Here is a 26,162-nt window from a genome sequence, read left to right as displayed (position 1 = left end):
CGTTTCTGTGAGAAACAAATTGTGTCTATAGTAAATATTCTCAAACCTCGAAGATAATGTGTATTTTTAAAATGCGTATCAACGACAAGCACAAATAAACTTTAAGATGTCCACTATTCACGAGTCACTGCGGCAATTTGTACTAAAATTTTTTGTAATGAAAATATAAATGGAAAATGGGATGGCAGAACAAACAAAAATAAAATACAATTTACTCTGCAAATATGTAAATGCCACTTAGACGAAATCACTAACCCAACACAGAGATGTAAATGTCATATACGACCAACATAAAAGTTACTTTAGCTTCATTAGAATTTTCTACATACCACATATGTCAATTTTTCTGGGAAAAATAATGTTATCAAACCCATGCATCACGCACTTCGTGGGTTTAAGCGAAAATATAAAACGTTCGATTATATAGGGCATTGCCGATATTGTGTCAAGTGGAGAGGTGAAATATATTTACACATTGCTGCCGGACTGGAAATCACTCCTTCAGAGATATACTGATAGGTACTGTCACATTTATCATGCTCACATTATGTTCATCTAAACTTATGATACACCTTAATTGGTCCTAAAGCATTTCAAAGCTGAAATTTTGTCTATGTCCTTACAGACTGTATAATTATTTTGAACATATTTTGATCACTCGTTATTGACCTAAAAGTATTAGTATTTCTAAAATTTTATCGCTGATCTCATCCCAGGTACTGAACATTCAAACGTCTATATTGGTTCATTTGAAGATGTTATTCGCTCAGTACTTATCCATATGGATTACTTATCTGTGGTAGTCAGTATAATTTTCAAAACATGGCTACGGCTTGCTAAATAGACAGATATGTTATAAAATGTTCTTTGATGCTCAAGTTAACCATTCAGAACTTCTTTAGAAATAAAAGTTGTTTTTCATAACTGGAGGAAACACAGTCCAAGCATCTGCTATAAACTCTGCCCTGTCTTATTTTTGCATCGTTACCAACTCGATATGACATTAACAAAGTGCACAAGACAGCTTACTAGTGGGAGGAAAACAGTTGATAGTGTACGAGAAAACAAAGTCATGCGATAAATGGAATTGAAGAATTAAAAAAACGAATTAAAATAAAGTCTGAGTTTGTAATAGAGATAATATAATAGTAAAGCATTAGTATTGCATGCTGTATAACTTTAGGAATGATATTTACCTGAATTATCAAAACCTTCCATGTATAACCCATCAAGTTGCGTACATGAACAGGGTATTTGTCAAATGGAAAAACACGAACCTCACAGCGACAGTAGCGCTGAACCTGGGAACAAAATGATTAGTACTGTAATGATGGTTTTTACAATAATTATTACCATAATTATTCCTTATTTCCCACCTATTATTTTCTTCCTCCTCCCTATCACCATTAGTATCATCATCGTTAGCATCATTATTGTCACTACTGGCTTTCCGATAGTGATGCACAATTCCGCAGCATAATATTAAACACCTGGCCACATATTGTGAACTGACCACCAACTTTTACGTTATGTAACAGATAATAATAAAGATTTAATTAGAAGCTTCAGATCTAAACTTAGAATTATGTGCTCTGAAAATTTACGTTCTGTAACCAATTATGAAGAATATATGGGATCAAGAGATTCTGAAATTTGCTGCCTATGCAAGAATGGTGAATTTTAAATATATATGGATACTGCACACATCACAGTTAGTGCTCAAAAATGTTTTACAAGTCTGTTATTGGATATACGGCAACAAAGTAATTTCAAAACACAGCTAATGTACTCCATATTGGTTATCCAGTGGATGTCTTTTGTTATTGTACCCAAAATAAAATGTAAAATCCTAAATAACATTTAAGGGTGGTCCAACTGCAGTCTGGTTTTAAAGACTTTACCCCATATTGATAAGAAAGTTTAAGAATGAATCTCAACATCATCTTGAGATTTATTGACTGCCAATGGCTTCTAAATATCTTTTATCCGTAGATTTCTCTGTAATCCATAGCTCAGGTTTTGATACGTTTAGAAAGAATTTAGAATGCTAATTCCTCTGCAATATTGTTCATCATGATGTTTATATTTAGGAATATGATACTTAAAGGATGTTGCCGCAAAAAAACTACTTCGGAAAACGTATGTGAAATTTTTATGAGTATCAAAATGTAAGATAAATAGACATATAGGTCATGTATATAATATATTAAGTGCTAGTTGCCAGTACTTCTCCAGGTGTCTCTAAAATTGATTGTCTTTAAAATTAATTATTTGATTATTAAGTCATGTCATTATGTTTAGATCAACAAAGGACAGATCCAGTGGATCGATGTACGGGACGCCCTATACCTGTGAAATTTTCAGAATACCAGACAGTTGGATTTGACAAATATTTCGTGCGATTTGAGTCGGTTCTGAAAAATCTTATTTATTCAAGCTCATTTACATTTATATGCAATACAAACAAAACATGTCCTATAAAATAACGACAACAATAAGTAAATAAATTTTAGACCACATGTATTTGGCACCTTATCATCTTCTCCAGATCTGCCAAAATTGAAATATTGTCTATACTCGATTTGCATCAAAGACCCCGTTCTAAATAGATATGTGTTTATTGTTCTTGTAAAAGATAAAAGCTTTGCATGTAATGATTCCTGGTAGATCTTCATTGCCTTCCAATTGCTATATATATCAGCTCCAAAGGTTTCTACTTATACCGGTATTCACTTTTGCCAATGGTGACGCATACATTTTATCATCGACAAATTGTGTTCAATCCTACTAGAGAGTTTTGTAAAGCTTTTATTTATGGATTATTTGTTTATTGTTTGATTGGCTGTTGGTTCATGTATTTTTTTATTTATGACTTAGACCGTATTCGGAATTAATGCCAATATACAGCATTGACAAAATGCACAAAAATTAGTCCATGTATATAAAACAATAGAGAAGAAATAACCAATTCTCACATCCGGTCTAAATGGAAATGATAGACCTAAAATGTTTGAATATCTCGCTCTTTTGACATACAAATCTCAAAAGAAACAGTTCGCAATATGTGAAACTTTCACATATATAAACCATTTTTGATTTTTATAAATATGTTGAAATATCTAATGGTCTGAAATTTGGTAGAAAATTTTGAAATTTGATTAAATGTCTAAAAGTGGAATATTTTAAAATACCTTTAATTGTCCAAGAATAAAAAATTACAAAAGTCACATCTTTTCATATTTGGAAATTTTTAGCTTGAGTTTGAGCTTGTGCTGGAAAGGTTTAGAGAGAACGATTGGGAAATAATGCAAAATAGGTTTACAATATATCGATTAACAAATGCTTTTATAGAAAGTATCATAACGGTGTTTTTATTTTAAATTTTTCGACAGAACTCAGATATGATTCTTGAAGACGATATAAATATTACTCACATGGTGCATTATTGTTCGCAGTGGTAACCTCACATACATTAAGAGCGGAGTCAACAAAGCTACAATTGAGAGTATATAATTAAGAAAAGTAGATGCCATTTCATTATCAAATATTTTGTATGACGCGGGTCATTGAATTTAGCATGAGGAAGATATTGCATAGAATGACTGACAAAAGCAACGTTTAAACAAGATAACTTCGTTCCAAGATTTAGAACAGAGAAATCTTGATATATTCCAATTCCGTATAATTCATGCCTTTCGTCAACATTCTTGGTTTGCTCGTCTTGGTCTCCTTCTAAGCAATATTGACTCCAAAGTTTCAGTGCTGTGCAATGCGAGTTACTGGAAATCCTAAGACTTAGAGGTTTGTGATGTCAGCAGAAAGGGGTTATGGTGAGGATCGGTGTTCATACTAGATTACTGGAGACCCTGTCAGCTGAAACACTTCCCATCGCCTTCTACGACCCTCTAAAACGATCAAAACAGCCTCTACCCGTTTTCAAACATCATTCCGCTGCTCATACCAGGCAAACAAAAACTAGGCATGTATGAAAAACATGCTTATCTCCTTGCAGTCATTTGAGAGTCATTTAATCGCAATCCGTCCCTAGGTCTCTACAGAGGTTTCTTAGCCTCCAAGCTTTGGAGGAAAAGATCAAAGAGTCACTCGAAACAGATTCGTACTGTAAGTAATGAACCATTAGGCCCTGTTACCAACAAAGAAAACAAAAAAAAAAAACAAAAAAAAACAAAAAAAAAAAAAAAAAAAAAAAAAACAAACCCATCAACAATCTAGCAATTCACTGAAAATGAAACATATTATTTACCTTGAGAATTAAATCCTAACTGGCAGCACGACACGCTCTATAACATCGTGTTTTCTTTTCCACTGGTCGAATGCAGCAAAGCCTTCAGTCAAGCCAACGACAATGAGAATGATCGTATGGTACTCAAAGAAGCATAAAGCGAGATTGTCAATGTTAAGGCAGATGAAAAGGACTTGGAAGCAGCAATTAAAGACTCACAGTGTGCAGTGATCAAGGCCAAACATGAAGGTTCAGAACAAGCAGCATTGTGATCCGCTAGGAGGTTCGTTGTTATGAAAAACTATACGAGAGCAGTGATGAAGATTTTGCCGGTCTTGAGTGTAGGTTGGCACAAAACAGATATTAAATATTTTTTTTATATATAATAATTACGGATAACACATCCACAGTTATAATTGGACACAACAATGTCAGCGGCTTTTGTTTAGCGCATATTAAAGTGTCACAGCTGCATTAATGGTTTTAGTCGACTCAGTATACAAAACATGACCGTTGTTCTCTTGTTCTTTGTGTCCGATGCGGGATAGGGGTTCAATTACAAACCTACTAATTTATGTATTGATGTGCTCATTGGGTGATTCAAAAGATTGCTTTTACTGAAAAGCTAGCGCAAACAATATATTATCTTGTATTCTAAGAACTATTGTATTGTATCACTATAGGACATTAGTCAGAAGTAGTACAGATAAATCGTGCATAGACACTATATACGTGGTTTACGCGAAGAGTTGGAAGCTTTGACGAGGGTTTCTTCCCTTGAGCATCAGAACACCTTAGAGCTGCATCTTGTATCTTGGCAATATGTCTGGGTATCAAGTTCGAGGCAATCACCTGATCCTGAATGGACAAATGAATGAAGCATTCGCTGCAGGCTATTCTTGCAGCCGTTCTCATCGTCCTAAAAGCGGAATGTTTGTTATTTGTATTACGTTTCGTTACTACCACGGAAGGATGGAGGAGGTGACAGTAGTAGACAAGCATGACCCAATTAAGACATAATACCTCCGGGGAAAAAAGATGGTTGACATTTCGTTTGTTTTGACTACTGGACTTAGTGGTGCTAGTTACCCATTTACGGTAGTAATGTACGGCCTCTACCCCACTCTAAAGCCTGAAACAAACAACTTGGTCCAAACAGATGTTTTCCTGCAACACGAACATCATTGACAGAACTTCATAAGGCTAGCAAAGGCGAGTTTGTGTACACGGAGCGGCTTGTGTTGACCGGTCGGTGCTTTGGAACCAAGGAGGAACACCTGCACATAACTGTGTCCTGCAGCGGGCCCTGTGCCAGGACTAACGAGTTTGCTAGAAAGGAGGATATCGGACAGGTTGATGTCGAGTTCGGACATGGTCTTAACTCAAACGGCCACTATGGATACAATATGCCTGAAATTGTGAGTGTTGACTCGACCGTCTGATATGCATGCATATTCTTGTGAATGGAAGAGTGTGCCCAATATTGTGAATGTTTTGGACACCGCTGCAACAGAAAGACTCGGGCTACTATTAACAGACAGCTCACACAAAATCTCACAGGATTTGCACCGATGCGATCCTGGTATTTGGCACCCGATTGTCACCCAGTTATCTCTGCTTGATTTTCGGGGGTTTATAAGTAATCCTACATAACGCTATGGCTCCAACAAGGAACACGCATGAGCTCACACTGCCAAGTTGCTTTCACATTAAAATGATCAGGCATTGCGTTACAAGTAAAAGACCGAAGTCGAGCTGTATGAGGACAATGACAGTTTGCTGATGTGTTAGGATGAATAGCTACTGACCTTTAGTCAGGAAGTATAAAAATGTTCGAATGTATTTCAATATTCTTTGTATGTCCTGTTGTACCAAAAGTCTCCAATGTCCTGATTTAAAAGAATGGTAGATATATTCCAAAATGTCTGCGAATTCGTTATCGATTATCCCAGAGTAGCGTTGTACACCCGAAAGTTAATGAACACTTTGTAATCCAAATGAATAGCTTAAAAATATTTCTTCTTATATTATGTCTGAACACAAATATAAACTATGAAGATGGATCCACAAATATTGATATTAGACAGAAAAGAAGAATTATTTACCAAATCTCTATCGTTTAATTTTAACCTGCCTTGCGACACAATATACTGTTCTGAAGAAACAATCCGCCAACCACTTAACAACAATTATTCACGACAAAACAATACAAACACAATATAGATATACATAACAATGCGCACTTGTCCTAATATTTAGTTCAGCGCAGACTAGAACAACGTTTCTATCCAACCTGGCAACAAAAGATTTGACATGCTTGATCTATGGTAGAAAAACGTAGCAACCATCATCTGAGTTGTTGGTATGGAAAAATAAGTATGTTGAATAATTAAATTAAGGCTGCCATTCCTGGAATATCCGTGGTCTATAATGTTCTTACCGGGCCGGCAAGCATCCTGCTTAAGAAACTGAAATGGGCGCTCCATCTCTGACCGCTCGATCTATGTTTGGATTTAATCCAAATGGGGTGGGAGTGTAGCAGGAAAGCATACTAAACTCAGTTACTTATCATATATAGACGTGCTACAGTTCTACGTCCACTTCCAACAAATAAACTCAACTGGAGATACTTTTGAGGCAAACACATCACCCTTCTTTATGTGATTTATTTGGCTCGTACGTCCTAATGAAATAATGAAACCAGCGTACTGTCTCGTAATTTGTAAGACTGTAGATTGTGTGACGGTGACAGGAATTCTCGATAAGCATTTTATACTAAACATATTATTCGGTTTATGTGATGTAGTGCACTATCACTGTTGAAATGAAAAAGAAGCTTGAATAAACATAATAACAGACTATGTGTCAACTCAGTCCTGATCTTTGTTTTTAAGATCGCTGCAAGAACCTTCACACAATCAATCACTTTTGTATCGCTCCAGATGATAAAACTCTCAGGCATGAGGCAGGCAATGATACTAAGGCCATCACAAGCACACAGACTGGTACACCCTTAAGGATGGTGTACTTATATTACCTCAGCGAAATTACTATTATAATTGAGCCCGTTTAATATCGCCTGGTTAAAACGCAAAACTTTCAAAACTTTCAAAAAGTGTGTAGGAACCAAATGACAACAATAATCTGTCTGGAGTTCGCGCTACCGTCTCAAATGAAAGTGTTACAAACTCTTTTGCATCAATGTTTGCCGCTATAGCTAACATCTTGTGCCAGGGTCTCAACGGATACTCGTGGGGAATATCAGCCCCTCTAACCATTCTCGGCTCTTGCAATTTGAACTCGCGCTATACATAGCTTACAGGCATTATACTACCTTAATGCGGGAGCTACCATAAATATAAAAGAATAATACGAATCACTGTTGCCGTCCTTAATCCAGAAATCAACAACCGAGAATTAGTGTATGACACCGACAAGAAATACAAAACACTACTGCGAAAATACAACACATTTTCACCACTACTATACTTATAGTTATTCTGAAGTTTCACCTCATTCTAAAATCAGTGAGGGTTTAGTATAGGTGGTGATGTTAGATCGGCCCAGGTGTCTCCAGATGACCTCAGCAAGAGATAAGCTACTTTCGCGTACATGCCAATGTTTTGTTTTTCTGATATGACCAATTGTTCTTTTTGAATACGTGGGAAATTTCTTTGGGATTGGCATCGACGGCTTGCTCTGTTCTCAATACGTTTAACATCAGATGTCCACTGTCCTATGTGGAGAGCTGACATGGTCTCTTAGGGGTAGTGTTCTGTTGATCTATGTTATTAGCATAGTGGTTAATTTGATCATACCTATCAGATGAAGTCTTGTATCCTCGCGCTTGAATACTGAGAACTATAGCTGAAGATCATCAATTGGCTAATTAACCGGTCAACAGAACACGATTTCAAGTGGTAGCTGTCAGCATGCAGGAAAATGGAGATCTTAATTTAATCAGATTTGCTCTCCTCCATATATCTAGTATGTTCACTATCACCCGACGACTCCCAAACAATTATTAGTGACAAAACATGTTCATTATATTTATTACATGATAATAATGAAAAGCGCTAAACGGTAAATGACGATTGCATCACTGAGACAAAATATCAATGGTGTGGTAGGCACTGAGAGAAGGTAAATCTGATGTAGGAATTACATTATATGCTTTCTTCTCAGCACAATCTCAAAACGTAAAATGTTGTAACCAATGTAGTTGGATTTATGTGCCACCTTTATTTTCTAACAGTGCTTTCGTAATATATAATTTTGCGATAAATAATGGCTTTAAACAAATATTTTCCATTTACTAGCTGTACATAAAGTGTTCAATGGAGTTTTCTCTCTTTGTCAATTGAACTGAGGGAAAAAATTTGTACCCACATGTTGCTACTGTAGTAATAGTAGCAGTAGTAGTAGCAATAACACTGTATTTAATGGTGTTATAGTGGTGATTGTGGTGGAAGAGAATGGAGTGGAAGCAAGAGAACTATCAAACCTGGTCTCTTTCCATATCAGTCAAACCAGTGTCGTAGTATATTAATTTTACATCGTTATATCTTGTCATGACGTTATCGTGAAAGTTACGCAGCATAGCTTGAGATTCAAGGTAATGGTTTGAAGATGCGCCAGTTACGAACACTGGCATTTTTGGTACTGCCATGGATTTATATGGCTGCAAAAGTCCCAAATCCGCCAAATATGGAACCGATGTTCCGTTGGGATACTGTTGAACTATTTTCTTGTTTTCCTCAAATGTGGGTGCAAATTTACTTTCATTCCAACAAGTCAGCTTTCCTGTGACGTTGTAACTGTGGTACGTCCATGCTACAGGTAACTCGGATATGAGCATTCTGTCTTTTCTCTTAAAGTGCCTCTGGAGTGATGCTCCGAACAGATCTATTTCTGCAGGTCTTGCTTCTGAAATGTAAATAATATTAATACATGGATATAAAACCAATTCCATCAAGAGTTTCAAGAGTGACGAAGGAGCCTGACTTTTAAGGATATAACATTCATCTGCAAAATGTTAGCATATAAGACTCAAGGTGTTCGCAGGTATGTCTTCAAACTAGAAAAAATATATCCAGTATATATTAAGGCCACAGCTCTGACAATGCTGAATCTGACACCACATAATGAAGAAATGTAGCTATATGGGCTACTGTTGTTGTTAATGAATATATCTTTAAACACACAAACTATTATTAATATTCATACTGTGGGTATCATCGCCAGGTTCTTTTGCAGTTATCTGCATGGCAACAACATAACTGTAAAACTTGTCGGACCCACATGTGTTTTAATCAAGTTTTCGCTTTAGGCTATTAAAGGCTGGTATGACTTGCTGCTCAATATTATTCTATCAAAATAGTAACAAAATGTTTTAACAACTTGTAGCATTGGAAAATATGGCTCTATAAGCTCGCAGATAATTATTAATATGATGCTCTGGGTTGAATCAACAAATTCATTTCCAGTAATCTGCTTGACTAACACCCGGTTTTTAAACGTTTCCTACCCTGGGTGGTTTTAATTATTACATTTACAATTTTGTTGAATATTATCCATGTTGAATAAATCGTAGATTAACAGTTTAACGATGAAAATCTTAAGATTTTACAAGTAGATTAATATTTTACGGTTCATTACTCAAATCCAATAAGTGGCCTAACTCGTATGTCAGTTTGAAACTTATTCTTGATAATAGACGGTTATGACATCGTAGATAGACCGGATTGATCGATTCTTGTACAATCAAAAATCCAGGTGGTGCTTTAGGCGTGAAGGAATAAAGAATAAATCCTTTTTGGGTTTCATATGATATTGTTGTGTCAGTGTTGTAACTGCCGTCGATTGCATCACATACAAGATTGACCGCAACCACAGAAGTTATATTTACGACTTCCGGAGATACATGTCGTCATTGCACAGATGGATCATTGTTGTATCTAAGAACAGTTGCTGGTAGTAGTGTTTTTCTCCACTCCGTAAGTATTTCAGGAAAATATTTATCAATGATATGATTGACTGATTATTTTAGTTCGTCTGCGTTATACCCGGGAAATTTAAAATTTGGCAGCGACGCTTCTGTTGTTTTGTATTCAGTTTTGGAAAAAATTGTTTATCGTCTGACTTTTCAACTTTTATTGTCTGAATTAATCGCTGGTTAATATATTCCATGTCGGATACGAGATGATTTAATATTTCTACGTGTTTTGATGATTTCACTACGTAGTGGTGACAAATCAAAAAGATGTTCCTGGAAGTGCTGCCGTAGTCACCGTAGATATGTGTTATGTTCTTGATTGATAATTTTAAAGTATTCAATAATCGGATTTAGTTTAATAAATGCACCTTTTCTTATTATTGTTCCTTCTACTTGAGAAACTATCACAGCAAAAAAGAAAAAATCCACAATTTATCGTCCTTAAGGTCGAAAATAAAATTGCTACCCAACGTTGAATTTTTTATATCAAGTAAATGTTGTTTGTATGTTGGTTCAACTTTGTGATATGATTGTTTGTCCGTGACATAATCAGACTTTGTTGGCTCAGGTAACGGTGGTGGTACATCCGGAGCAATTTCAGCCCATCCTAACACCGTTCTGATCGAACCCTGATATATATCCACGGCGTAATCGGGAGAATTTATCTCGATCGCGGAACACAGCGTTGGTTCAAGAACTGTTATTGCTATTGTTGACTCTCTTCCTGTGATATTTTTTATTCGACGTTGTAATTCCTCATTGATTTCATCGATTTGATAGCTCAATGCTGATATTCCAACAACGTTCCAGTTGGGTGTATCGTCTTGTTTATTTTTCGACGCGAATACCAACGAATTATTTGCTGATAATTCGCCAAATGAATTTGATCTGATATTGGACCAACTGTGATATACTCGTAATCGTGCTAGTGCGATCTTGCTTACCATAATCACAGCTGGAAAATTAATACTAAATTCAGGATTAGTCAAACTTACTAAGATCATTGTTGTTTTTGGTGGAGTTGTGTTTGTCACGATCTGTTGAAGTGGCTCTCTTGACGTTGTCAGTAATGTCATTATTAATAAACGTAGCTTTATTACCAGCGTAGTTGTATTTTTTGATCATCTCCGAAAATTCGAAATCAGATATAATTTCATCTCTGAGACTTGCTGATAACAACGAAGATAACTTCAAGTATGCTATTGTAGCTGTACGTAATTTTATCATGTAATTGGATAATGTTTCATTCGTGCAAGTACATATTTTTTGCAATAATATTGAAAACACCAGCAATTGTTGTTGTAGCTGAAATACAGATTGTCACAGCTACTGGTGCAATCATTGTCGTTGCTGATAATAACGCACCGGTTCTAGAGACAACACGGATGCTGAATAAACAATTACGTCAACGATATCTAGTCGTCGTCGATAGTTCTTTTTTATCGTGCATATTTCGATGATATTTTTCAGCGATGTTTGCCATTCACGTGCCTGATTGTACCTATAATGTTGCGATGCAGCATCATTTTGATCGTCGATTGAGGTACTCATTATTATATTATGCAGTAAACAATTGAGGTGTTTCAGCTTCAAATTCCAAACACCACCAGTAAGATGTTGCGTTTAATGTCTCATCAGCTGCTTCCAGAGTAAATATTTCTTCGTTTCCTTTTTTTAATATGATAGTCACAACCCCGGAAAACCTATCGATGGAATGTCGCCAGGGTAATGTTGTAAATATTTCAAATTTTGCAGCACTAAACACAGACAGTCTATACACGCCAGTGACTGTTGAGGTATATTTCAGAGTTTTATTTTGCTGTGACCATGTTGCAAATACAGATGATACTGTGCATACAATGTTAGTAATATGCCCGGGAGTTACTCCGGGTGAAATTTTAATCAAACTAATTTTATTAACACTCTCAGAAATCCCACTTACGATATCTTGCTGTGTATTCTTGATTATGTCAATGTTAATTTTTATATCAGAGCGTTTTGCGTCAACGGTGAGCTGAGTACCAAAAAATTCCTCTGCGACTTCAATAAGTTTTCTAAAATTTCTACGGAGATTTATAAACGCTGTTACGTGAACGTCATACTCGGCCAGCAACGTGGATAGTTTACCATCTACGGTGTTGTAGTTAACGTCAACATATGTTTTTCTTGCTGCGTCTTCGTCGGGTGCTGGATCTCTTAAAACCACTATTTTATTTCCGTTCATGCTGAATTCACCTGTCATTGTGTCACCGGTATTTTTTAAGCGATTAGCAACAGTTTTTGCAATTTCATCTTTGATGCCGGCAATCGACATACTTCAGTATCTGATTTTCTGCTGTCATTGAACACAGGGATGTTACCCGGAATAGTTCCAATAACCCTACAAACTATTTCACGCCATTTGATATCGCAGGTCTTTAGTTTTTCGTATAGGTCTTGAAAAATAACCACCTCATCTGGGTCTATCCCGGAGAGGGTTAAAAGATTATAGATTTCATTTTTGGTCGCATATTTTGATAAATCTACATCGTCGCGTTTTTTTACTTTTACTTGTACTGAGAGATCGTCCGTAAATGTCAATCATTATTCTTCACGGATTTGTTTAATTTATCCATGGTATACTCCTGCACGACTTTGTGAGGTGGTTTGGTTGATTTTGATAACGGGTCAAGTACATTAATTACTTCACGGCCGCATATTGGTGGATCAGTTAATGTTTGTGTTGGTAGCGTTGAATACCAAACTGGAATTTGTACTCTATATACGTAGTTTAGAAATTCAACTGGCAGTGCTAACCCATACGAATCAAAATAAACAATTCCACGTGGATGTATCGCGTAAGCAACCCAGTGAATCCCTGGATCATCGCTGTTATCGAGATTAATAATTCCAGTTTCTAGATTATTCGGTTCACGCGGTAACTGATCTCTCATAAAAACACCTCTGAAATTTGTTATATTCAATTTTTAGCGGCATCAAGTAAATCAAAATTTGACATCGGTAAAACACTCTGTGTTTTCAACGACGTTTAGGGTACTGAGGGGTGGATTTCCTGGTAGTCTTAGACCCTTTCCGTACCACGAAGGCGGAGTTCCCGGTAATCTTAGACCAGATCCCTTTTTATATCCTTTTCCAGTTGCTTTCTTTAATGCCATTCCAGCAGCTGTTCCAACAGCACCTAACACGTCTGCTTTTTCTAAGGCTGGAGCAGCAGCAGCTATATTGAAAGAAGTGGGAAAATACCACATGTTGTAACCATATCTTTAATGGCACTCGGAGAAAGAACAAGTTGAACTCCAGTTTTTTATTTCAGTGCTTTATTGAAGTGTTTAATCTGATTCTTGGTTAGTTCAGGTTGCTTGGACCACCACTAGAAATCTGATCTTGTTTTAACGTTATTTTTGTTCCGCTATTTTTTTTTTTGTTGAATTGGATTGACGTTTCTTGACCTGACCGGGAGTCAGAATTACGTTAACATGACTGTATGACATTTTATGATAAATACTTGTGTTTCTAAATAACACGATTAAAGATTTTCCACTGGTGAATCAACGACTCTCATTCGACCGCTACCACTTTCAAGTAACATTGCTTTGTTTCTTAGTATAACCGTGATTACTCTGTAATTAACACCACCGCCTGCATTCACGTTGGCTTTAAAGTGTATATGAACGACATATTGCTTCGATAAATCAAGATGCTCCAGCGCAAAATAATAGATCGGATACCGAGTTAGAAAATCATGTTGTGATATTTGCAACCCAGTATCTACATTTTGATCACGCTCCATGAATGACATCGAGCGATGATATACACGTGCTATACGATTTTGATCATAATTTAGTATTATATTTTCTGTTGGTTCTTGTTAACGTTTATCAGTACAGAAACCTCGGTGACATCTAGTTGGTCAAATATCATATGACAGCGAGTTTATGAGTTTAATCGATTCTAATTTTTCAGCGCAATACAAATATGTCGTGGTGCAGAACCTCTTTGCTGTGATGCTCTATGCCGTGCAAACTGACCGTTAGTATCACTTTGCATACTATCCGTGGTTGTTGTTAACCACGACAACAGAGACTTGCCACCTGTATCCATGAAAGAAAGCAATTTTGTTTCTTCTGCGATCGTATGAGTTATTACCGGCATCAACAACGATAGTTTTTTTTTTAGTATTACCTTACCAGCATCACCAACAGGTCTCCAGAGAGCGTTGTCCTCGGTAACCTTTCTCACAAGAGCAACCGTGTGTCTAGCTCCAAAGATAATTTTTCTAACATTTCTACAAAATCCGAAGATGTGTTATAGTCGAAAAGCACACGAAAAATGTATCCTCCCTCTATTCAACATTGATCGGTGTGTTGCAAATCCCAAGTTGAACTTTGGATTCGAACCATGAACTACTGGTGCCACATCAGCGTCAGTATTTACTGCAGCATTTCTTGGTCGTCTTTTTTCATATTGATTGTTGTTGGGGTAATCAGAATTATCTTTTACAAACATCATCGTGGGACCTGCTGATCTTGTATAATCATCAGAGTATCTGCCAACTCTATTATTGTTGTAACAACTTCGACATCTTTCTGAATCGTTTCGATATTTTTTCCATCGATCATATAGGTGGTATATCAAACAATGTCATAATGCCGTTGTTGATAAAACCAGCTTGTACTGCATCTCCGTATACAGTATCATCCGTTTTAATAATTTCACCTTCTACCACAATAAAAGCCTCAGAGGGTACAAATATATACTTGTGTCATTAACTTTTAGTTCAATTCTTCCACGTTGATCTGATAATCGTGCGTCATAAGAATAAAACTGACAGGACAGGTGCTTCCATGTCAAGCGCTTCGTCGGATACACGCTTGAACATCTTATTATAATTATTTTTATCTAACACGAAAATCGTCGTTTTCGGAATATTCCGCTCCCTGATATTAAACTTGAAATATTATTTCCTGGTTCACCGAGTCCTTGATCTGCTAGTGCTGCTAGTCTCTGATTTGCAGCTTGATTTATTATTTTTTGCTGACGTATGCGGGCATAATTTCCGTACTTGGTAGTTTTACTGGTTGTGATTTTTGTCTTATTAATCGTGCTAGTCTATCTTTGATTGCCGAGAACGCCTTACCAGTTCTCGCTACTAGTTTTTCAGTTTGTTCTGCGGTTTGTTTTGATACTGGAAGAAGATCTTCCTTGATGACAGTTGTAACTTTTACAGTAGCTGCAGTTACGGGTTTAAATAGTTTGTTAGTGTCTTCTTCGTATTCAACTTGTGCTTCCTCCTGCGCTTGCAGGATTTCTCTAAAAGAATCTGTAACAGGAAGAAAATTTTTGATTGCCTCTAATAGTTCTCGGGCTAACCGAGCACTATGAGATTCCGGATATACCATTATTTATTACAACATATTGATTTAATTACAGCCGCAGGGAGGGGTGCGACCTCAAGTTGGTTCATTTTTGTAATGTACTTCCTCGCGAAGAGTTTACGGTCGGAGAAATAACGTGGACTAACCCCCAAGAGGGAAATTCTTTGAGGATATCTCGGAGAGAACCCTCAATGTAGTCAGTTATTTTGATTTTTAAAGTCATTAATCGCTTTTTTTAGAAAGGCTTATTTCAGTATTTGGACGCTTCTACAAAATGGTCTGTTCACCCTCCCTGCTGCTATGCCTCTTATTCTACCATATATTTACGGACGTTTCATACAGCAATATCCACGAACACATCATGGGTGGTAATATGTATCAACAACGAAACAGTTTCCCTGTAAAACATGTTTCAGATTGACGTCGTACCACGGCTTAATTATTTCGTAATCAATCTAATGCATGAGCAGATTCAGCAAGTCTAACACAGTCGCGTCAGTGTATATAGGTTGTGTTAGCTTCATCTTCGAATTTTAAATATGTTAAGCAATCATATCACCACTGAACATCCACAAAGATTGGAATGTCCAATCTACAAGACACATTCAAAGCTTTTATTGTTCCATGGCAAGATCGACTCTAAACTTATTTCGAAGATTTTCCATAACTTTGCAGAATACGAAATTATTCATAAGTATGAAAATGTCTTTCTCATACTAGTTATAAGACCAAATATTTGGTACAGGTTTGGTGCATTAATGAAACTTGCGTCCGGAATCGCCTTCAATTCCACATTGATAAGGAGAAAACCACTCCCATGATATTCTTGATCAATTGCAAAGAAATATTCATTTTCGCTGTTTTTATTGTAAGATGTAAGTGTTTTAATTCGTCCATGTATGTGTGACTAATTCTTTGAAAAACCCTATATGATACGGGTTGATTTATTAACCATTCGTAAAGATTGTTGATCTCTAAATACACGATGGAATCATATCCGTCCACGTTGGGATTATTTGCAAGAGCATAGTAGTGTTCTGCCATCGAAATCTCGCCGTCACTTCCACGTGCAACAACAAAAAACAAAACAACAGAAAAACAAAAACAACGTTAATCAATATCGCTGAGTAATTTCCAAATCGGCTGTGGTTTTTAACAGCAGCGAATCACAGGCCATTCCTGGTCATGTAAAATGGTTCGCGAGGTCTAACTTTACATTCGCATGGAATTATCGCAGAATGCCTCAGTCACATTCTAAGGCATTAACACATCGGTGCGCAAATACAAATCATGATAGTCGCCAAGATTTTGGCAACCAAATGATGTGGATACCGTGTTTGCATATTCAAATACTTTTTCTGATCTTCCGTCACGAGACAGTTTCCACAAATGTTTCCGGTGGTTTTTCTAAACATAATGATACAAGCCTTTGCTAGTGATTAAATCAAATATTTCATTGTTGGTACAACGATCTCGACGAGTAATTTTTAATAAATCAACACAATCTGATGCAAGGTTACTAGTTAACTTGTCTAATGATTAACTCAGTAGTTGGAAAAGAATCGATAAATTGCAGTTGTCCAAACATAATATATTTTTCCATATTGTTTAGAATGACGCTATGATGCTATTGCGAGTACTTGCATTGTTAAGTGGTAATCATACTCGTCAAAGTTTTGAAACTCTACAGGACTTTTTATTTTATTTCGTTACATTTGCAAGCTAAACTAGCATGCGGTATGCGTAACTCTATACGTGTCAGTGACGTGACAGTGTTCAAGAACTTTTCAATCAGTGGTTATAAAATGGCCATCATAGATTAAGCAATAAGTGGAATCAGGAAACTCGTTAATGTCGTTACGGGTTATGAACTCGTCTGAGGTCTAATTTATCTAACAGTAACCTCGAGCAATTTAAGCAACACCTCAACCGTTCTTGAAGACTTAGCGCTCTGGCGTGATATATCATTAATGGCTCAGTTTGACCGTGGCATCTGGCATCAGTTTAGTAAATTCTGCATGGAATTTGTCCGTATCTGGAATTGTATTTGTTTGATTCTTTGGGTCGTTTACGGGAACCTTTATACGCTAAAATGATATACTTCTGCTATTTCATCTTGCTGTATTTGATTAAGGGAACGCCAGATTTGACAAATTCATGACAAAATTGTAGAGAAAAACTACAGACTTAAAGGAAAGGAGAGCTAATACACGTGATTACGTGAATGAAACAATCAGAACAAAAGATTTGGTTACTAATAATGTAAACGTTATGAATGGCGCTTGGATATATATGCATCTACTCACCATGACATGTCTTCACACATAGAAAATGTAACACTTGAGATTGTTAGACAACCTAAATTGTATTACTCTTAACTAACTTGCAATGATGACGCAAACGTCGAGTATATGTTCGTTTTGAACTAATGTTTATGTTTTATGCTGCTTTTAGGTTTCTTAAATGTCTTTAACATTCTTGGGAATTTCGAAATGGTAACATAATAACACTACTGCGGTACAATTTCGATGCCCCTTTATAAGTTCATCTTGATTTTTATCTCTGATCTAATATACATGTATTGAAATAAAATATTTCGGTCTTTGTCTTTGAACGCCATATGATATTCATGTTCTTTCGTCTTACTTATTCCTTCGCAAGTTTTCAATTTCTTCCACCGCAACATAAAATAATGTGTTCCTCATCAAACCATTGTCTTATATTTATTGCGATTATATTTACGGTTCAGGTAAAACCTTAATGGAACGTAGCTTGCTAGTATTCTTGCCCAGGATAAATATAAGGAGTATTACGTTACATAGACCATAATACGACTCGCCTACAATGTTGTATGATCTTGTCACGGCGAGAGACGTGCAATTTGCATCTGCTACGATCCTCGTATGTCTTCGGTACAGCTGAGATGCTATGTCTCATTTTCTTTTTTGCACGCTGACTTCGGCACGATTATACTTTTCCAAATTAAATATCATTGAGAGCTTTTAATTAGTATGCATTGACTTTCACATCTGGAAGCGTTCGTTCTACAGGTATTATATCTTTAATGTTACAAATATAACTCACCCAGTCATGATTGTGTTTTTGTGATGATACTAATATTAAAACAAATTTTATTCCAAGATGGTGATACTAGTTTACAGTGATTAAGATCACCAGACTCATTATAATTGATATCTGAATGTATGTGTTTTGTCTTCCAATTTCAGTAAGTTTCATATGTTTTGGTGGAGTTTATCTCTCCTTACCATCATACAGATTTCCAATAGTTCTTAGATTTATATGAACATATTCAAATTGCTTATACGTTTTTAAATATGCTCGATTTCTACTGGATATCGTTAATCCAATGCCTGTATATATCCGTACTGCATTGGCTATTTGATGTTTATGACCACTTGCTGTATATAAGACATTCCATAACGTAGAAGAAACATTATTTGGAATTGAATGTTCACATCAATATATGATCGTATTTTCTTAACTCATGCGGATAATGTTATATCAACTTCATCTAAGCAGGTGATGTATATCTCTGCGCAATGTCAAACCTTCAGTCCTGTTCAACATGCAGTTATAATTTCATGCTTTTTTCTGTCCTAATCTAATTCTTAAAATGTTAGATAAACGCTTAATAACACTATTTATTGTACCAGGACTAGAAACGTTCTTCTGCAGCAAGAAAGTTAATAACTATATTCGCCGTTTCATCTTTTCTAAGATCTGAAACATAAAGCTAAATAAGAGGCACAGAGGCACATTGAATTCAAACATTCAAGAAAATAATAATGTATCTTGAGGTTGTAATTGTTACTTCAACGGCAATGAAATTCTCCCTAATCAACATTATAATTAGGCATTGATCAACAATTCCAAAGTAATGAACAATTGTGATGTAACTGACACTACTACTGCTCTCTGTAGTGATTATATTGTAAAATGAACTGGCTTGTAAAATCACAGTAAACAATATTTTAATCTTTGTAATTATTTATGATTACCCCGAAATTTCGACTGATTTACAGCCATAATAATTTGGGCAAGATTTAAAAATTTCATCAGGTACTCTATTAGTTTCTTCATTTCCAAAACCCTCAAAAGCAAAAAGCCGAAATGGCATCTACCAGTGGAGTGTTACGCAATTACTTAGAAATGTTTTTTTACCCCCAGTATACCATACCGTAATTCAACATGTTATTAATAGATTAGGGGGTTGACAAGGATCATTAGTAGCTGAGGACCGTTCAGATTTAGTCACCAAACTATGACTCTTCTGGTGTACTATACTCTTATCCTATGCACGTCCTTGTTCTACTCTGTACACAGATAGTTGCCTGTTATGCTGGGTGTAATTCAATACTCCAAATAAAGTAAATACTCACCATCTTCGTATGGGTCTGGTTGCAATACGTTCAGGAGTTTTGGCGAGTAATACCTGACCAAATTCCCATTGAACGTGACTGAAAAGATAAAGATTAACAACAAAAATAACACAAAACGGCAAATTAATTTGTCATCTATCTCCGAATGAAAGACGTGACGTTTCAATATGGTTTAATACTCATTGTTTGTACAAGGGATATTTTAAAGCTGTGAATATTTTCTTCTAACGTATTTGTTTCATTGAAGCTGTCAATTAATTGTTTGCCGATTGATAGACAAAGCGACGTCCTGTAAAATTATCTGCAGTTGCACGTAGAGACAAAACTCTGCCATAGAAGGAGAAACAATTATAATACTAAACAAAATTATAATTTATAACGTTTTTTCTCTTCAGATACTCTTTTACTGGCATCATGACAGACTTTGACCAAATGTATGGATTTTGTTCTCTGTCATACAAAGGTCTGATGGGATTTCATCACTTTTGAAGACGGTCGAGGATCCATAGAAGATGATCAAAGCCCTGAAAGACAATCATCTGTGAATGGTGAGAGGGAAGCGGCTGCAGAAAATGAGGTGGCACCAAGTTTAAAAGCAACATAAAACAACTCTGAAGCATTTGTAACTAAGCTTATGTTCTGAGTGGATATAAGATTTGTGAATTTAGCCACAGAAGGGTTAATATAATATATCCTGTCGAGATTCGTTAGTCTTCATTATGTGAAGTACATATACAAACAAAATGGTACTCATACCTGATGCACAGTAGATTATAAATTTCTCTTATTACGGGCATTCATTTATCACATATTTGCAATATTTTGAAAATCAGAAACATTTTGTGAAAGATGCGTTCCTCAAAGTTTTGACGAATGATCAAAGCAGAATCGGGTTTAAAGTAGTTGCTCGGCAAGTATGAAAGAGGTACCTGCAACATTTGAGCATTTTCTCATAGTTAGCCAAACAAGATTTACCTTTATGAACCTGACTCAAGACAAAATAATAAACTTGTTTGAAGCTCGCAAAATGTGATCAAAGTGATCATTATGAAGCTGTCAAAGAAACTATTAAAGGCTTATGAGATTGTGGCTGTCCAAGAAATTGTAGAAAGAAAAAAACACACACTCAGGTTAATTTTCAATCTGCATAGTACAAATAACGGTTATTTATATAATAGTAAACAAAGACTATTTTCATTAGCTTGGATTTACAGTGAAATTTCTTAAAGCCATTTGGATTTAAAAGAGTGATTTATTCTGTACTGTTGACATATCAGTACATCACAGTCGTTAACTCCTTAATGTCTTAAGACAGCTCACAGGCGCATAAATGCGTCTTCTTGACAGATTTCCTCAAGGAGCAAAGCATTCAAGCTTAGTAACATACTCCATATAGCAATGACTGACCACAAATTACATTTTGGACGTTCGCAGATTCGCCGGGGAGCCAGAGATTTAGAAACTGTTTTGCAGTTTCAAGTGTATAAACAACACGCCAATCAGTTAATACTAAACAGCATTTCTTAACTAGAAAATCAGAATAAGAAAGTGTATAGTTATGTATTGGAGGCATTGTGAGAATATGCATTGACGTACTATTTTTCACAACATAAAGCCATTGTAGTACAGCATCGCAATATTCTGAGATTTTAAAACGCTTCATATATCTAAGAGTCATTTTTTGAAAGAAATTAAAAAACTTGTTTGAAAATGTATACAAAAAATATGAAAAGCAGTAAGAATGTTCCAAAGAAACGAAAAAAATATCTGACCTGCAGAGACATTATGAATGGAATTTCAAAATAAACGTATTAGGGATACGCAAAATTCTTTACCAGTGTTGATATCCTAACTCAAAAGTGCACCAATCTCTTTTTGAGAAGTAATTCATTGCATTATATATGTGATAGTGCGATTTTGAAAAGTATTTGTGTGACAATAATTTATATCATCACAGTACCAACAAAAGTCATATCACCACTGTGTCGATTTCACTTCTGGAACTACCTCCTTTTGCTGTGTGGGGAATGTATATGACGTTATTCATGTTACATTTAAATTTCTGGTACCTCTTCATGTTATATTTACATGTTTAGTCCCATTTCACACTGTTTACTTCTTATCACCTCTTCCCCAAGCCGTCAAAATCAACAGACCGTAGATTGTGTATGTAATGCGTACGTAACATCAATAAATCATTATTATATCAATAATGGCATAAGCTATGGAGTCTTATATTGCTAGATCAGCTAGAGAAACATTAGAAGCAATTAACAAATTTCTTCCTGTCCGTGATTCTGTCAGACAAATACTGCAAAAACAGCAGGAATTTCAAGTTGAATGTGCAGAAGGTTCAGAACAATTATTTAAAACAAACGTCGAACCAACCAAGAAAATTGTTACAGCAATTGAGGCAACACAAAAACATCTTGAAACAATGCCTATTGGTCAGCAAAACAACCAAAGAATGTTGAAACAGGAATTATTAATCTTGATAATAGTTCTGGGCCTGGTACTCATTTGTTTGCATACGCGTTTGACCAGCGAGGTTATATTTTTTTTTATTCATAAGGACTTCCTCCGCCAATACAGTTTTTACAATACGCCAAACACATTCCATTTTGGTATTCGTCATTGCCAGCAGAAACACTAACTGATTGACCAATATGTGGTCGTGAAGTAATTTATGTGCTCAACGCTATATCAAAATCAAAGTAGCCGTTAATCGTTTTTAAGAAATCTTAAAGGGGACAAAAAAACCCGACCTGCGCAATTGTATTGTAAATAGAAGGATATTTAGTAGTTTGTGTATATAATCTATCCCGAATATTTTTTCTTTGCATCTATTGTATTTGCACAAACATTTCATTCAAAATATTGTCCTGTATTCCGATATCAAACGGAAAGAACCTGCCCCGAATTTGTTAGCTCCCTTCCATACAAACATGATGAGACGTCATTTGAGACGACTAACGTATAAGAGTTGTGTTCAATTTGTGCAGCGATGTGTCAAATAGAAACAACATGGTTCAATGCGCAGCTCTATAATGTGTGAATAATATCAAGTATGGAACAATTTTTAATTATTTTAATCTTTGTTTCTTTCATCTTTGAAAAGTAAGAAATTTTCTACCAAATTAAATAACAAAGAAATGTTTACGCTTTTGCATTCAATGTTTCCAACATCAATTTAGTATGCACGTTTAATTTTGTACGTAACTGCATCGGGTGAATATGCATGTTTCTTCCACACTTACGTTCAAGACTGTTTTCCACTCGTTGTATAATAAACCTCTCCTTCCCATTCTGCATTCGTCTTGTTTGTGTAATGTCGATAAGAGAACAATAAATCACTTATAATTGAAAGTCTGTGTATAAACTCGTTAGATTTCTTATAAATACACACACCGCAACACCACGATACAATTTTATAAACAAATGTTACTGTCAACTTTCTTGATTGACAACTCTGTTATACTAACATTATTCATTAATGTGGTAATTGCTCTCAAACTCGGACCAGGCTGATTCGGTTCAAATCGCTGACTGGTTCGGCCCATATATCTAGCTGATTCTCCAAACTTCCAAGCTGATCCGGACCATGTGAAATATTATTCAGTTTAGTCCAGGATTTAATGTGACATTTAATTGTTTTTAGATGATCTTCTCATTATGTCTCAAGTACGTTGAGCAGTTAAAATATGCATTTAAAGTAACAAAATCCCGTTAGTACACGTGATCATGGTAGTGTTATATATAATAATATAACGTAATCATGTTTATTGTGCATCGGCAATTTAGTAGTGAAATATTTTTAAACTTCTCGTTCAACATTAAATAGTTAGTTTTATTGAGAAATAATAAAATTACGAACACTGACAAAAAGAAGAAATAAACCAACTCATGGGCATAGTACAAGTGATCTTTCAGAAACCTTCCGAATTATGTGCATTAGCCATGATGATGAACTCAATAGGGACCGGATTTCCTGTGTAGGCGTCAATGATGCTTTTGATGAAGTTCAAGTATCATTCGTCAATGGTTAGCAAATCTCACTGAAAAATCAGATTAAATTGTTCAGTTACAGAGATGATACTATAACCCTTTTTCATTATTCACGGTCAGCAAGAATTCAGTCTATTTCGGGTTATAGAGGTCGCTGCCATAAAGTCGGCTCAGGATCGCATTAGTTATTAGGTTGGAACCCTGACATGTATAAAACTGCAGATGTCACATCATGCCTACACCCGCTCTATTTTTCCAATTAAAATACATTTAATGATTTGAAAAGCAGAGCAAAAGGGATGGATACCACTTCCTCTTTGTCAAGTACAGAAGAGTTGATCAAATGGAAAAGTTGTAAAGTTGCAAATTGTATAGATTTAATAAGTTATTAAGTTGAAGAAAAACAACAATAAATAAAGACTTAACAACCACGTGGCGACATCTCAGAGTTAGTATATACGATCCTTGGGGCGACTTCTCCAGGCGCAGTGAGGCGACTTCTCCGACCACCATGGGGTGACTTCTCCTAACACCTTGGATGAGTTTTCCCAGGGCGAGTTCTCCATAATTCATTCTCAACAATGCCAGTGTGTACCAGTGTCTCAAATGACGTCACACCCGCTATTTTTACAAGGGGAGGGAAGCGCGTTGTTATATTCAAGACGGATCGGGAGAGATGATTAATTTTTCATATGTTTCTTCGTAACGAGTAGGAATGAAAGGTACAAATTTTTAGAAAATGAACCGTATACATATAGCAAATTGTATATGAAATTCGCTCGAATTTCAGTTTTGCATGTTGGTCCCCTTTAAAGTATAATGTTTGATATTTACAGAAGATCTTCATCTATCAAAGACAAAGAAAGAAAGATCATACTGATTAATCAAATTACGCGACTAAAGATGAATTCGCCGATAGTATGAACCTCTCTGGAGGTGTCCAAGATTAAGGTGTTATTTTTCGGGATAAATACGATGTTTTAAAGACGAGTAATATCAAATTGAATGACATAATTCGTAGTTTTCGGTGCTAATAGGGATAATATTTCAGTATTTAATGACGGCGGTAGAATTAAAGACTCAGATATATCAATCGCAACTATTAAATGTTAAATTGCAAAAAGTGTTGCCAATCGTTTACGATCTACTGGTGATATTATGACAGTTGAACTCAGCATGAATGGAAATAAAACAGCTTCTTTTGTGAAAACACATTTCATGACGATTCTGCAACAAAACATATGCAGACAATAACTATAATATAGCATATACTTAATTAACCACGCTACAAGTTGAATATCACTTTCAAAGATTAAATAAAATCCCAAATGATTTCTTTGGAGGTCCGTTGACTGCCGATGTAAAACTCTCTGAAATTAACACAAACCACGGTGATATAAAAAACAGCTTTGTCAGATATTGAAACGATTAATAAACGATTAGGTGTTATCCTCAGTCATTGACAGAGTTAATCATGATGGCGCAGATTAATATATATGATATTAGAAAAAGACTAGATGATGTTATACATGGAATTTATGATATCCTTATAAAAATTAATCTGATTAAAATTCCCCACAAGCAGATTATCAACGTTCTATATACAGTAACGTCTGACCAATCATTATGGTCACCATTCAATAAAACCATTAAACATCGCGCTGATGTTACCGGTGTGTGTGTATATATATATATATATATATATATATATATATATATATATATATATATATATATATATATATATATATATATATATATATATATATATATATATATATATATATATATATATATATATATATATATATATATATATATATATATATATCATTATTCGGAGTTGCGACATTTATATAATATTCCAAGATTTCACGTCGTTATCCACTGACTCCATTAGGTGGGTCTCCTGGATTTATGTTAGTGATGTTAGATGAAAACGACGAGGAAACATTTACTGTTGGAACTGAAGAAAAATACTCGATTTGATTTAGTATGTGTCTTGAATTAATAGCAAAATTCCCATCTAATTAAAATATAATGAGTATTCCCATTAACGTTCAACGTTTTGCTGTTATATCAAGCACGTGAATTGTAAACAAAATTAAAAATATCGTTGACGATTATACTGTAAACGTAAAGAA

At 35.5% G+C, this 26,162-nt stretch overlaps 1 protein-coding gene across 2 annotated transcripts in view; it reads right to left on the bottom strand.

The window, feature by feature from the left end:
• Window positions 1–26,162, bottom strand: part of LOC149799896 (uncharacterized) — a 77,938-nt gene that overhangs the window by 5,368 nt on the left and 46,408 nt on the right. For both annotated transcript variants that reach the window (XM_089959342.1, XM_089959341.1), the window contains exons 2-4: window positions 20,014–20,091; window positions 8,748–9,169; window positions 1,197–1,301 (exon numbers count right to left, since the gene is read on the bottom strand). In XM_089959342.1, the coding sequence (XP_089815468.1) occupies window positions 1,197–1,301; window positions 8,748–9,169; window positions 20,014–20,091 (605 nt within the window). The remainder of the gene's footprint in view (window positions 1–1,196; window positions 1,302–8,747; window positions 9,170–20,013; window positions 20,092–26,162) is intronic.

Source organism: Sinohyriopsis cumingii, chromosome 5 (genome assembly GCF_028554795.1).
Source record: "Sinohyriopsis cumingii isolate HCF-2022 chromosome 5, ASM2855479v2, whole genome shotgun sequence".
Taxonomy (NCBI): Eukaryota; Metazoa; Mollusca; class Bivalvia; order Unionida; family Unionidae; genus Sinohyriopsis; species Sinohyriopsis cumingii.
This window is presented reverse-complemented; position numbering and strand designations above follow the sequence as displayed.